The following is a 14,685-nucleotide window of genomic DNA, read 5'->3' as shown; positions in this document are numbered from 1 at the left end:
ACACAATAAAATCGTGAAATTCATTTTTATAGTTTAAATACATTTTACTTACCTATGGACCGTAGTTGATCAAGCCCATATGATTTAAAACAAATATTTATTTCATAAATATTTTCACACAATTACGACAAAATAAAGTAATTAAATTTATTCGGTTCGTAATATGAACCACGTGAGGTTTACTCACCTCTAATCCCGCTGCGTCTTCTTAACAGCTCAAAATACGATTCACAATCGTCCGCCAACTCAAACCGTCAATCACCTAATCAAACATGACCTTAACTTAGCCAATAACTCAAAAACATAATCAAACGACAATCCAACGGTCGGATTGAAATTAAATGATGATCCAACGGTCGGATCCTCACGGATCGCCTTCCTAATCACTGTTTTGCATTTATACGAAGATCCAACGGTCGGATCTTCGCCCATGACCACACAAAGCCACTGGGACAGTCATAAGATCATCATATCAAAACTACAAGTCCATCTGACGGTCCTAACTTCACAGATCACAAATCTAACGATCGAAATCGATCTAAACTTAAAAATTCATAACTTAATCATACGATATCCAAAAATTGCGTATAATATATCGAAATGATCGTATTGAAATATAGAATCTGAAAATGTACAGAAACCATATTTTTGATCCCCGGAGGTGGCCGGAAAGGTCCGCCGGAGTTAGTGGCAGAGCCGCCGCCGACCACCACCAATGGTGTCGGGGCGGGGCTGCTCTTCTTCCTCTCATCATGCTTAACAACTTTCATAACTAGCACGAAGTCTGAAAATGACCGGAAGGGGTCGAAAATTACCTTGAACAGTATGAAGGTGGCCGGAATTTTCCAGAAACCGGCGAGAAACTGCAGAAAACGGCGAGCTCCAATTCGACGTAAAAACGTCAATTTAAGGCTTCGATTCCTTCTGAAGAGTTGTTAAGAAACTCAAGAAGAACTCACTGGTTCAAGAATCACAGAAAAATATGGTCTGTAGCTCGAGATATACCGATCGAAAGCTTCGGTGGTCGGAAAAATTCCAGAATTTTGCAGAATCCGGCAAGGCTCGATTTCGACGTCAAAGCTTCAATTTCAGGCCTCGATGCCTTCTAGAGAGTTGTTAATAACATCAAGGGGAACCCACTGGAAAAAGAATCAATCAAAACCATGCACTACAGCTCGAGATATACCGATCGAAAGATTTTCGTTTCGGATTGAAAACTTACCGAGCTCCGACGAACGTGAAACCGGTCACTCTAGGTGCAATCCTCCTAGTATGATGATCAGCAGGTTGAGGGGAGTTCATGGAGCCAAGGATCGGAAGTTTTGGTGGCCGGAGCTAGGAGAAAACCGGCGTTGACCAAAATCGAGCTTAAATCGGACCGGGCTTGCCGCCGCCGCTACAGGCCGCGCCGCCGTGAAAGGCTGCCACAGACAGGTGCGCAAGGACCATACGAAGCCAATGGAAGAAGTTTGGTGAGGATCGGTGGCCGGAGGAGGAAGAAATCGTCGATCGAAGTTTTGGAGGCGATTTCCGGCGGGGAACTAAAATCGCAGCAGATTTTCCAATTTTGGAAAAATCTGTTTTTATTTTTGGAAATTTCCAAAAATGGAAGCTTTATACTAAATTGGAAACTTTTTCAAAAAATCATAACTAATTCATACGAACTCCGATTTTTGCGTTCCGCATATGCACGCGATCGTATCGACGAGCTCTACAACTTTCATGAAGAAAGTTTTCCCAAATTTTGAACGTATAAAAAGTCAACTTTCGCGAGCCCCTAAATAACGTTCGTTTTTTCGAAAATTAATCGTTCGAACTAATTCCACAACTTCACCGAGCCTCGTACTCGCTCCCACTATCGTGAAATCATTTCTAAAAATCCACGGAATTTAATTTGGATTTTTCGGGGTATTACAATCTACCCTCCTTAAAGAAATTTCGTCCCGAAATTTAAGCCCAAGTTAATTGCTCTCGATTACGGTTAACCTAACCATCGAATCTCCATCTTTCCCAAAACTGTAGTAATCTACAAAGCCACAGCCCTTTGTATAAAAATACATTCCTATGGCCACTAAATCCTTTCATCACGATGTAAATTCACAAAACAACTGCTCAACATCACTCCACATCAATTACACAAAATCATCACGTGGATCATCACATAGATCTTCACAGAGATTATCTCATAGATCCTCACATAGATCATCACCCTGTACTGGCATATAAGCACAGTAAAGATTCCCACAAAGCGTTTCGCTACTCCATTAGCATCACGGTAAATCTCTATAGTAAAACTTAAGCATGCACTATTCTACACAACAATAGAGATGCATCACTCAAAACAAATCATCCCCAAAAGTACGCCAATAAAATATGTCACCCAGTGATGATGACTTGGGCTTGCTCAATCCTTGGGCTAAGCATTAGGGCTGGCCAATTGGGCCGAAGAAACCGAACCATTCACATTTCGAACCGGCCCGAGCCAATTTGGGTTTAACATTTGGGCCTACCATTCGGGCCGAACAATTGGGCTTACTATTTGGGCCTACCAATCGGCCGAACAATTGGGCTTACCATTTGGGCCTACCAATCGGCCCACCGACTTCCAGCTCGGCTACGGTATGAAATTGTACATACCGTAGGTATACCGTATATACGTATGCATACCGTACATACCGTATATACGTATGTATACCGTACATACCGTATATACGTCCGTATATCAAGCATATACGGGATCCAAAAATATTTGTAAGAGGTAAGGTTCGAACTCCCGACCTCGAACACGAAGGTTTTGCTCCCAACCACTGAAGCAAGAGCTACCTTCATTAATATATGCTCACGTGTTATATTTATTATGTCATAAGCGACATAAATAAAATAACGGGGGAGGCAAGGTTCGAAACCTTAACCTGCTGCACGAAACCTTTGTCCCCAACCACTGGAGCACAAGCTGTGCTTAATATAATGTGTACAAATTTTATACTTATTATGTCATAAACGAACATAATAAAAATAAACGAGAGGCGAGGTTCGAACCTCAGACCTCTTGTACACAAACTTTACACTCAACCACTCGAGCACGGCTGCTCACGTTATTATCCATACCAATCCTTTTATTTAAACCAACTGTTTCAACTGTTTCAACAATTCGGCCCAAAACATCCAAAACTGTTTCAGAAACTCGGCCCATCATGTCCAAAACTGTTTCTGAACCTCGGCCCATCAGGCCTCCACCCACAGCTACAGTGATGCCTTGATCCGAGACAGGCCCAAGTACGACCCACTTGTGTCACGGCTTATCCCTTCCGTGATTTACGGCAGTCAAATCTGCTTTCGGCTACAGCTGTCTGCCACAGCGCCTCGAGATTCCCTCGGTCCCCTTACACGCTCTCCACGCGCCAACAACTTTTCCGGGTTTCAGGGCGACTTTAATCCAACGCGTAGAATGAATCACAGGAATCGTCCATCCAACGGTGGAGATCTGCTCACCTCGCTCTATAAATAGGTGCATTCTGGAGAAAAACTGTTCACACCAAAGAAAAGAAATTTTCCCCAGCCATTCTCTCTCAAACTCTTCAGCCTTCCTCTCGAAACTCAAATCCTTTCTTCATCAATTTCAATCCTTCTCCTCCCGATCTTCTCTTCCATCTGGTAGATTCAATCTCTTCTTTTCTCTGAACTTTCAGATCTCCAACCCACCATCATCATCCTTAATCCCTTTAACAACAACTCCTTCAAACACCCGACAACTTTACTCTTCGATCTTCACATCCCCTCAACCCATCACCATGGAACCACGAACTCTGCAACTGATGGAGCTACAAACCCAGCAACAAATCGAGGATGGAGGAAACAACCAAGCAGCCGGGAGTAGTGCCAACACAGATTTCTGGCGAAGCCGTGCCAGGTGGGTTCCTACTCCAGATCAAATAAGGATCCTCAGGGATCTTTACTACGACAAGGGAGTTAAGACCCCAACTACAGAGCAGATTCACGAGATCTGTCTCCAGCTGCAACAGTATGGACAGGTTGAGGGCAAGAACATTTATTTTTGGTTCCAGAATGTCAGGGCTCGAGAGAAGCAGATGAAGAGGTGCAATCAGGCTGCTCAAGTACCCATGGGAACTAGTTCTCTTGGTACTGGTGGATCCATTGATCTCAATTTTGGGTCCACTGGTTCTACTGGTGCTGGTGGATCCATCGACATCAATTTTGGGCCAGCTGGTGGATCCATTGACATCAATTTTGGGTCCACTAGTTCTACTGATGATGGTAGATCCATTAATCTCAACTTTGGTTCCACCGATTCTACTGGTAATGAAGGATTTCTTGATTTAAATTTGTTTCATATTCTTCCTCACCCTTCAATACTAATACCAGTACAACTCTTTTGGCACAACAGGAGGACAAACATCCCTGCAACAACGAGGAGGAGATCACCAGGAGGTTGAAACTCTTCCTCTGTTCCCCGTGCACGGCGAGGACGTCTTTGGTAACCCGAAGGCTACTTCCGAGGAAGGTAGCGCATTTGGTTACTATTCTGGTGGCTCAGGCGGTTACAACAGTGGCTCTAACGTTTCTCTTGAGCTCAGCCTCAATCCATCCGGAGCTGCTGACTAGGCTTAGCATAGCATAGTCCTCGTTTTCCTTTTTGTAATATAAAATCAATAAGATGGTGTGCATGTCGTTTCTTCTTTTTGTTAAACCAACAACAACACCAAGGATCAACCTTGGTCACCCAATACTATTTTCAAAACCATTGACAACTCTGCTGCACACATCAATCATAATGATTTATCACAAACAATCAATTAAGTTGCACAGAGGTCTAGCTAGCATCCTTAGAGTCAAACCAAACACAAAACAATTTCATCGCTAGAGTCTGGGATTAATAAAGCTAAACACATCCTGAGTTAGCTAGGAAAAACCCACATCTTTAGAGTTACTCTTACTATTCTTATAAAATCTCAACCATTTCCTCTATTAATTGCTCCCTCAAACTTACCACAATTCAACCTTAAGATTTCACGATTCAGAATCCGAATCAAACTCCATATCGCATAGTAATTCACTTGAACCACTATGGATACCCAACCATGTCACTAAAATCGATACCCAAAATTGCACTTAACCATTTCTCCTAAAATCCATAACCACATAAACACACTCTCGTCAAATATCATTTACAGAGAGTTGATTCTAAATCTCTCCACTAATTACCGACCAAGATCAACTCCACATGAGTCAAGAATCTATTCAAAAACATTAGTATATCCAATTTAAAAAGGCAAAATTACTATCGATTAATACTCGTATCCACATTACAGACGAGCATAGGTCCACACCATGCCTTCAACCAAACACTTCAACAATCAAAAGAACCTCATTTCCATAAAACAATTCTCACTGACTCAACAGAGTTAAATCCGAAGGTTTCCATTCCTTAAAGATTATAACTCGCGGCAACTGAACTCATTCTAATACGAACTTCCAAAACAACTTTAAGGTTCAATGTACTACCCCTTTCGAATATCCATCACCTAAGAAGGATAGTATGCTTGGCTAATACACGTATAGCACTTAAAACACGGCATGAGTCAAATACAAGTCCATATTAGCCAAGTCAATACTACAGGGAAGGTATTCACGTTCCTAAAACGACCTAGCGGCCTAAACAACTCCCAACACTCACGCATACCCAATGACTTAGCCAATACCGAAGAGCACACGATGGGGATCCGCTGCAGACGGGCCATCACTCGGAAAGTATTGACACATCACCAAATATGCACCTTACGCTCTGATACCAAACTGTCACGCCCCGAATTTTGAATAACAAATTCAAATCCGAAACATGAATTAAACAACTTAAACAAATAAACGTTCTGAATTTTTTTTTCTCAGAAACAACCTCGCCACTCACGCTCAAATTCAAAACTCGAAGACCTCGAGTTAATTATTACAACTCACTCGTACAAAGTAAATTGTAAAGCTCTAATGAGCATAACAAACCTCACAACTGAAAATCAGAGTATTACAAAGCAGCTACTCTACACGGTTCGATCACCTTCCTGAATTCTCCAGTCCTGTAGGATTATCCGCTACACCGTTTGAATAGTGTACCGGGATTGCAACAACACAAAACCCGGTAAGCTTTTGACAGCCAGTATGAGTAAGAGAAAGAATGGTTGATTTATTATAACACAGTACTTTTAACTCAAGTAACAACCAACAATTTCAACATCCACAAAGAAAACCACAATCTCGATAATCGATCACCAAAATCATTAACTCCAAATCATTTGAAATCACACACAAAGAAATCAAATGAATCACTCATCTCTACTCTTAACAAGATGTCTTTATCCCCACAATACGGAATAATATTTCTCAACTTTCTACAAGTCTCATCCATCACTGCACTTCCCAATTAAACTAATAAGAACATTAATCATGCATAGAAAATTAATTCAGGAAATAACCAACACGCATAAAATCAGAAGTCATAGTAATCCCTGCATATAATTTAGTTCAGGAGATTACATTAAAAACAAACAATAAAATGAAAACGAGAAATAAACGGGAAATCGAACCATAGAAATGATCAAGGAAATAAATAGAGATAATAAACAATATAACCGAAAAAGAAGAAAAGAGAAAAAGAATAGAAATTTAAACAAAAGAATTAACAAGGAAATTAATTAAAAACATCATCAACTCACACTAATAAATCCATCCAAAACTCAACACCTTTTACCAAAAGGACTCTTACAAGTCACATCGTGACAAAATCATAGGAAATGTTAACCTAACAAATCATTATGAAAATCCGGTCCAACCTGGACACGTTGGCAGACAGACTAGAGCTCTAACTGATCGAAATCACTAACCGGGCCAAAGGCGTAATTACGATATATTGCCTGAGGATGCAACCTGCAAACCCCGGATCTTTAGGCCAACCTGACCCTTAGATCAAAACATTTAAGCGAGTCGCACTGGACCCAAAATGTTAAAACAAATCAAACGGAGAAATCACAACCTGTGACTCTCAAATCCTCAGACCACCGGTCGTCAGATTAAAACATTTAAAATGGTCATACCGGACCTGAAATGTTTCCCAACCCAAAAGGAGAAATCACAACCTGCAACTCCCCAAATCCTCAAACACTTTTCAAAACAATAGAAATACCATTTCCCACGACATATTGTTTCCCGAAAAGTCATACCCAAAAACAATATATGAACTCACTCACAAATATTGTTTGCATCACAACAATTCTACCAATACATATATGTTTCCGACATATGTAAATATTCAATTCAATAATCCACATACCACAATGCCACACCATCCATATATATATTCCACATAAATATATATATACGTAATTATCCGCTCAGGGATAATCACTAATACCAACTATAGTCCACACAATAAAATCGTGAAATTCATTTTTATAGTTTAAATACATTTTACTTACCTATGGACCGTAGTTGATCAAGCCCATATGATTTAAAACAAATATTTATTTCATAAATATTTTCACACAATTACGACAAAATAAAGTAATTAAATTTATTCGGTTCGTAATATGAACCACGTGAGGTTTACTCACCTCTAATCCCGCTGCGTCTTCTTAACAGCTCAAAATACGATTCACAATCGTCCGCCAACTCAAACCGTCAATCACCTAATCAAACATGACCTTAACTTAGCCAATAACTCAAAAACATAATCAAACGACAATCCAACGGTCGGATTGAAATTAAATGATGATCCAACGGTCGGATCCTCACGGATCGCCTTCCTAATCACTGTTTTGCATTTATACGAAGATCCAACGGTCGGATCTTCGCCCATGACCACACAAAGCCACTGGGACAGTCATAAGATCATCATATCAAAACTACAAGTCCATCTGACGGTCCTAACTTCACAGATCACAAATCTAACGATCGAAATCGATCTAAACTTAAAAATTCATAACTTAATCATACGATATCCAAAAATTGCGTATAATATATCGAAATGATCGTATTGAAATATAGAATCTGAAAATGTACAGAAACCATATTTTTGATCCCCGGAGGTGGCCGGAAAGGTCCGCCGGAGTTAGTGGCAGAGCCGCCGCCGACCACCACCAATGGTGTCGGGGCGGGGCTGCTCTTCTTCCTCTCATCATGCTTAACAACTTTCATAACTAGCACGAAGTCTGAAAATGACCGGAAGGGGTCGAAAATTACCTTGAACAGTATGAAGGTGGCCGGAATTTTCCAGAAACCGGCGAGAAACTGCAGAAAACGGCGAGCTCCAATTCGACGTAAAAACGTCAATTTAAGGCTTCGATTCCTTCTGAAGAGTTGTTAAGAAACTCAAGAAGAACTCACTGGTTCAAGAATCACAGAAAAATATGGTCTGTAGCTCGAGATATACCGATCGAAAGCTTCGGTGGTCGGAAAAATTCCAGAATTTTGCAGAATCCGGCAAGGCTCGATTTCGACGTCAAAGCTTCAATTTCAGGCCTCGATGCCTTCTAGAGAGTTGTTAATAACATCAAGGGGAACCCACTGGAAAAAGAATCAATCAAAACCATGCACTACAGCTCGAGATATACCGATCGAAAGATTTTCGTTTCGGATTGAAAACTTACCGAGCTCCGACGAACGTGAAACCGGTCACTCTAGGTGCAATCCTCCTAGTATGATGATCAGCAGGTTGAGGGGAGTTCATGGAGCCAAGGATCGGAAGTTTTGGTGGCCGGAGCTAGGAGAAAACCGGCGTTGACCAAAATCGAGCTTAAATCGGACCGGGCTTGCCGCCGCCGCTACAGGCCGCGCCGCCGTGAAAGGCTGCCACAGACAGGTGCGCAAGGACCATACGAAGCCAATGGAAGAAGTTTGGTGAGGATCGGTGGCCGGAGGAGGAAGAAATTGTCGATCGAAGTTTTGGAGGCGATTTCCGGCGGGGAACTAAAATCGCAGCAGATTTTCCAATTTTGGAAAAATCTGTTTTTATTTTTGGAAATTTCCAAAAATGGAAGCTTTATACTAAATTGGAAACTTTTTCAAAAAATCATAACTAATTCATACGAACTCCGATTTTTGCGTTCCGCATATGCACGCGATCGTATCGACGAGCTCTACAACTTTCATGAAGAAAGTTTTCCCAAATTTTGAACGTATAAAAAGTCAACTTTCGCGAGCCCCTAAATAACGTTCGTTTTTTCGAAAATTAATCGTTCGAACTAATTCCACAACTTCACCGAGCCTCGTACTCGCTCCCACTATCGTGAAATCATTTCTAAAAATCCACGGAATTTAATTTGGATTTTTCGGGGTATTACAGATGTAGCCACCATTCAAAAGCTCAAGGCTGGTCTTGCTCCCAAGCCATGAGAATAGAATTACATAACGCCAGTAGTAGAACAATTTGTTCTTCAATTGCTTCCTCTTCTTTTGGCATGGTTTTTCGTTCTTTAATTAATCTGCTTTGAATAATTATCCTTGAAGGTGTGCAATGGATATGTTGTCAACTAGTACTACTTGGAAGGAAAGGGAATGATTACGGGGTAAAAACATTCCTGCGTTTACTAACACATAAAGGAATCGCAATGATTCCGGGTAAAAGAAATCCTGCGTTTACTAACACATGAAGGAATCGGAATGGATGTAGGTCTCACCTCCTTATCAGGAATCGATTCCTGAATACTTAGGAATTCGATTACGAAGGGGGGAGATGGGTTTAGGAATCATTCCTCCGGAATCAATACCGATTCCTTTCTTCTCCCATTCCACTTGTCTCCGATTCATGATTATTTTCCATTCCAAGTAAGTAAACGTGCCATAGTTAGCATCCCCGCACATTGCTGCGGGTTTATTATTTGCCTGTATACAAGAAAAGTATTCATTTACGACCCGAGATTTATGGCGTGCATTAAATGTTCGTGCCGTAAATGAGTATTGTACGTTTACCGATGAATAATAAAAGAACGCTATGAATGATACTTTTTGACGACATTTTTTATGACGTGCAGTATATGCACGCCATTAAAGTTACAATTTTGTTTACATTAAAGGCGTTCTCTGATGGTACGCCATGATTGTGCGAAATGCGCCAAAAGTTTCGGCGAAATATACTGCCCTCTCGAATGAAAAAAAAAAAAAAAAAAACAGAAAGAGATATAAGGCTGGCCAAACTCCCCTCACTTTCTCCCTCTCCCTCTCAAAATCTCCTCACTCTCTTCCTCTCCCTCTCAAAAGCTCAGCGACAGTCTGAACCCTGACCATGGCCGCTGCTCCTCCTCCGCCGCCGCCAGCCTTCCATCCTCGTCTTCTAGCTCATCAATTTTTTTTTCTTTCACAATTATAAATTTAAATTTGCCTATTTGAGGATATATAACGAAAAATAATAGAAAGAAGAGGAGGAGACCAAAGGGTTTTGTTCATGGATTGATGAGAAAGAGATGTTGTTCGCAAAAAGAAATCAGTGTTGGTCCTAGGTTTTATTTTAGTACCAAATTGATACTCGATATAGGTGTTAGTTAAACCAATTTGCTGCATAGATTTTAAAAATTAGACAATCTGCTACCTTTCCGATTTAACTTGTTTATGTCAATTCCCCAGTCTAAACATTAATATGTGGACAACACGTGGGAATATTTTGGTAGTTTTGTTTTAACCAAGTTTGTTGCTCTTTGTGTTAATGGTACACAAGCAACTGACAAAAATTCATTAATTTGACATATTGGTAGCAGGTGGCTAATTTTGAAAACTTAAGGTAACATATTGGCTGAAATATATAAAACTTAAAGTAAGTATTGCTAATTGACATTAAGATGAAACTTAAGATAGCAAATTGAACATGCTTTTTTAATCACCAACAATTTTAGTGATTATACTTGTACCCACTGGCGGCCTCTATGAACAGTATCAATTGTTAATGGCTCCCAGTAGATCAAGATCTATGAGGAATTACTCTCACGCGTCCCAATTCTAATAGAAGAGATAAAATCAGTTTTTAAGCATTCCTTTATCATATGTATTTGTCTTTCATGTACTTACGTCCTCTGTGTTCCATGTAAAAGTCGGACAGTTCGTGCTATTGCTTCTATTGCATTTTCATGTACATACCGTCAATGATTTATTACTTAGTCTTGTATAGATTCAAATTAAGCCTCTCCCTTTTCATACGTATTTGAAGCTAGCAGCTCCCACTAATCAAGATCTATGAGGAATTACTCTCACGCGTCCCAATTCTAATAGAAGAGATAAAATCAGTTTTTAAGCATTCCTTTATCATATGTATTTGTCTTTCATGTACGTACGTCCTCTGTGTTCCATGTAAAAGTCGGACAGTTCGTGCTATTGCTTCTATTGCATTTTCATGTACATACCGTCAATGATTTATTACTTTGTCTTGTATAGATTCAAATTAAGCCTCTCCCTTTTCATACGTATTTGAAGCTAGCAGCTCCCACTAATTAACATTAGTTGAAATAGAGCTAGGGCTCTAGGGCAAGTGGTTGATGAACTAGCTGCTAGCAGGCTTCAATAATTTTGAAGATTATTGTTACCCCGCAATGAACATAGAAGCTACGGATCTTCCTGATTTTATTTTTTTTTCAAAAGAGAGGAAGATCTGAGCATATGCTTCTACCCCGCAAGGATAGATGGAGATGATCAAAAGTCAAAATATGCCTTTAAGTTCTTGGTATCTAGCTATTTCGATCAAGAGAAACAAAACAACTGTAAATTTGCAGCTACAAAACAAGAAATGCTTTGTAATTTTCATCAGTATGCCAGTTGACACTATAGGTAGGCCGGCCTGCAGCAACACTACTATGTTCAACTCCAATCACACGATTGAAAACTCTATAAATAGCTCTTCATCCATCTTAGAAGTACCACATCCAACAATACAAATCACATTATAATACAACTATACAAGTCAATCAAATGGCCTCGAGAACTTCCACCCTCAAATTCTTCGCATTACTAATCTGTTCTCTTGCAATCGCCGAAATGGCAATGGCTGGAGATCCAGATATTCTTAGTGACTTCATTGCGCCTCCAAATGGAACAGTAGATGGAAACTTCTTCACATACACTGGCATGCGTGTTGTCTTTGAAGAAGATGAGCCCAAAAACTTCACAGTTCTGAAGGCAACCTCCGCTGAGTTCCCTGCCCTTAATGGTCAGAGTGTTTCATATGCAGTTCTTGAATTCCCATCTGGCACTACTAACCCACCTCACACTCATCCTCGCTCTGCTGAGCTCCTCTTCCTTGTTGACGGTACCCTTGAAGTTGGCTTTGTCGACACAAAAAACAACCTCTTTACTCAGACTCTTCAGGTAGGTGACCTGTTTGTTTTTCCTAAGGGACTTGTTCACTACCAGTACAATGCCGATTCACAAAACTCGGCTACAGCAATTTCTGCTTTTGGAAGTGCAAGTGCAGGAACTGTGTCAATTCCTTCCACTTTGTTCGCCACCAACATCGATGACAATGCCTTGGCTTTGTCCTTCAAGACTGATGTAGCTACAATTCAACAGCTTAAGGCTGGTCTCGCTCCCAAGCTATGAGGAGAAGATTATTATAAGTAGTTTAATTAGTATTGCTTGGTAGTTCTGTTTTACTTGTTATGATTTTCCAATTTTAATAAATACCCTCAATAAGCTGGAAGGGTATTCAGCAACATGTGTTACTGTTATAAAGTGTTAAAAACATTTCTCACAATTCATTTATAATCAATTATATAGATCCACTTTTTGTTCGATCTATTTGTGAGTCTGACTTTCTTTGTGAGTCTTTTGAACTCCATTGTAAATTGCAAAATGATTTCAATTAATATTTCTGATATAATAGGGATGCATGAACGTCAATAACATATGTACAAGGCCACCGGTCCTGACTTTTAGGAGGCCTGAGGCGAACAATTGAAATGAGGCCTTCATATGAAACTTTAAATACAATTTTATTTTCTTCTTAAAATAAGTACTTAAAAGTAAAATTATAAGGGAAAATGATAAAAAAAAAAAATGTCACTTAGATGTGCCTTATGATACTTTAGGAAACAAAATATTACTTATAATAATTTAGGTCATCCCTTAGTAACCTGACACTAAAAATAACAATAATTACAAAAACTGTGACTGACAGCTCTCTCTCTCTCTCTCTCCCCCCTCCCGTTTCCCAAGCTCGTTTGACCATTATAAAATGAATTCCGTGTTTTTTATGCTCCCGGGCAACGTCATTCTGAACGTCTTCCACAAGCTTGTCGTCTGCTTGCCTAGCCTCCTCCACTCTGGCATCCTCTTCAAGAATTTCAATTTCGGCCTCGAACGTGAGATCGACCCCGTCGACAATTACCGCCCCCAATCGGAGCCATGCTCTAGCCAAATTCACCAACCACTGCCGCAACTGCCTCCTCGAGCAAATCTACACGTGGTCCTAAACAAATTGGTATTATGAATAACTGTTTTCGAGAATTAGAACTAAATAGACCATAACAAAAATCGAAACTCTCAAAATGATAATTCATCAAAAGCTTGAAACTATATCAAAATGCGCTCAAATTTCATAGATTACATCGACTCGATAACTATAGCAACTTATCGAAAAAATGGGATCGATCCAACGGTCAAATCTTCCCGAATCGAAACCCGAATTCCCGAAACTTCAAAAATTCCTATCAATCTCAAAGTTCATCGTATTGTTATCAAGCTATATCCACATGTTCGTAACGATGATCTCTACCCAGCACACTAAAGTAAAACACCAGAAACTGCCGAGCGCACCCTCATGCGCTACCACAAGCGGCTGTGTGTGGGCCACACTCGCCATCACCTCCGACCCTGAATTGGGTCACAATACCTATGCCAGATTGTTTCTTACAATAAGCCCAACCATTCATAAAACTAGAACAAAGTCAGGATTTAAGCCATTTGGCTGGAATTACCTCTAAAGCACACGGGGTCCGATTTCTTCAATGCTTCGATTTTCACTTCTCCAATCAAATTGAGCTATGAGGCTTGTACTGGGAAGATCAGAGGAGCATGGGCTCAAAACCTAGGTGGTGGCATTGCCGTAGGTGGCCGGAATTCGACAAACAAAATTGGTTTCTCCATTCGGCACCGCGAATGGTTTTCTTGTCGTTTCTCATTCCTCACGGCTGGATAGCCCGAATGACACCCATGCGTATGTAGAGGAAAAGAAGGCAGTTTGAACGGCAACGGCGCCGTGGTTTGAGGTGGCCAAATGGCGGAGAAATTTTCAGATTTCCGATTCGGGTCGGGTAGGTAATCTGGGTCTGTCTCGGGAGAAAATGCAAACGTTGGTGCTGTGATTGAAATGGAAATTACTAAAAATGGAAGGGTCAACACTCAACATACTGCTATTTATACTTTTATAGTAGGTTCCCCAAATTACTTTTCAGAACGTAACTTCTTCATTCGAACTCCAATTTTAGCATGTCGCATGTCCACAAACTCGGTTTAACGCCCTCTACAACTTTTAGAAGAAAGTTTCCTCAAAATGTGAACAAAATAAAAAGTCAACTTTTAATTCCCCAAAACTATCGAAACAAAGGTAAAAGTGAAGGCGATTGCTGTTCACCGTCCAAATAACTAGTAAACCGTTAAATTTGGTTGTGGGGTATAACAATTTGGGTTTTAATTTAACCA

General features: G+C 40.3%; 1 protein-coding gene and 2 long non-coding RNA genes across 3 annotated transcripts; 1 reads left to right on the top strand and 2 right to left on the bottom strand.

The window, feature by feature from the left end:
* Window positions 1-108: 108 nt before the first annotated feature.
* On the bottom strand, window positions 109-1,812 carry LOC133734749 (uncharacterized). The gene is made up of 3 exons (XR_009858549.1): window positions 1,223-1,812; window positions 816-1,139; window positions 109-262 (listed from the first exon to the last, which is right to left on the bottom strand). It is a non-coding gene; the product is annotated as an uncharacterized LOC133734749 (long non-coding RNA).
* Window positions 1,813-7,542: 5,730 nt separating this feature from the next.
* Window positions 7,543-8,922, bottom strand: LOC133728078 (uncharacterized). Its single transcript, XR_009855604.1, has 3 exons — window positions 8,655-8,922; window positions 8,248-8,571; window positions 7,543-7,694 (listed from the first exon to the last, which is right to left on the bottom strand). It is a non-coding gene; the product is annotated as an uncharacterized LOC133728078 (long non-coding RNA).
* Window positions 8,923-11,901: 2,979 nt separating this feature from the next.
* LOC133734038 (putative germin-like protein 9-2) lies at window positions 11,902-12,783 on the top strand. The gene has a single exon (XM_062161698.1). It carries the CDS (start codon window positions 11,959-11,961, stop codon window positions 12,583-12,585), a length of 627 nt encoding a protein of 208 aa, XP_062017682.1. The 5' UTR covers window positions 11,902-11,958; the 3' UTR covers window positions 12,586-12,783.
* The last annotated feature ends 1,902 nt before the right edge of the window (window positions 12,784-14,685 follow it).

This window comes from Rosa rugosa, chromosome 2 (assembly GCF_958449725.1).
Source record: "Rosa rugosa chromosome 2, drRosRugo1.1, whole genome shotgun sequence".
Lineage (NCBI taxonomy): Eukaryota > Viridiplantae > Streptophyta > Magnoliopsida > Rosales > Rosaceae > Rosa > Rosa rugosa.
Note: the sequence above shows the minus strand (reverse complement) of the source record. Positions and strands in the feature narration are given on the sequence as shown.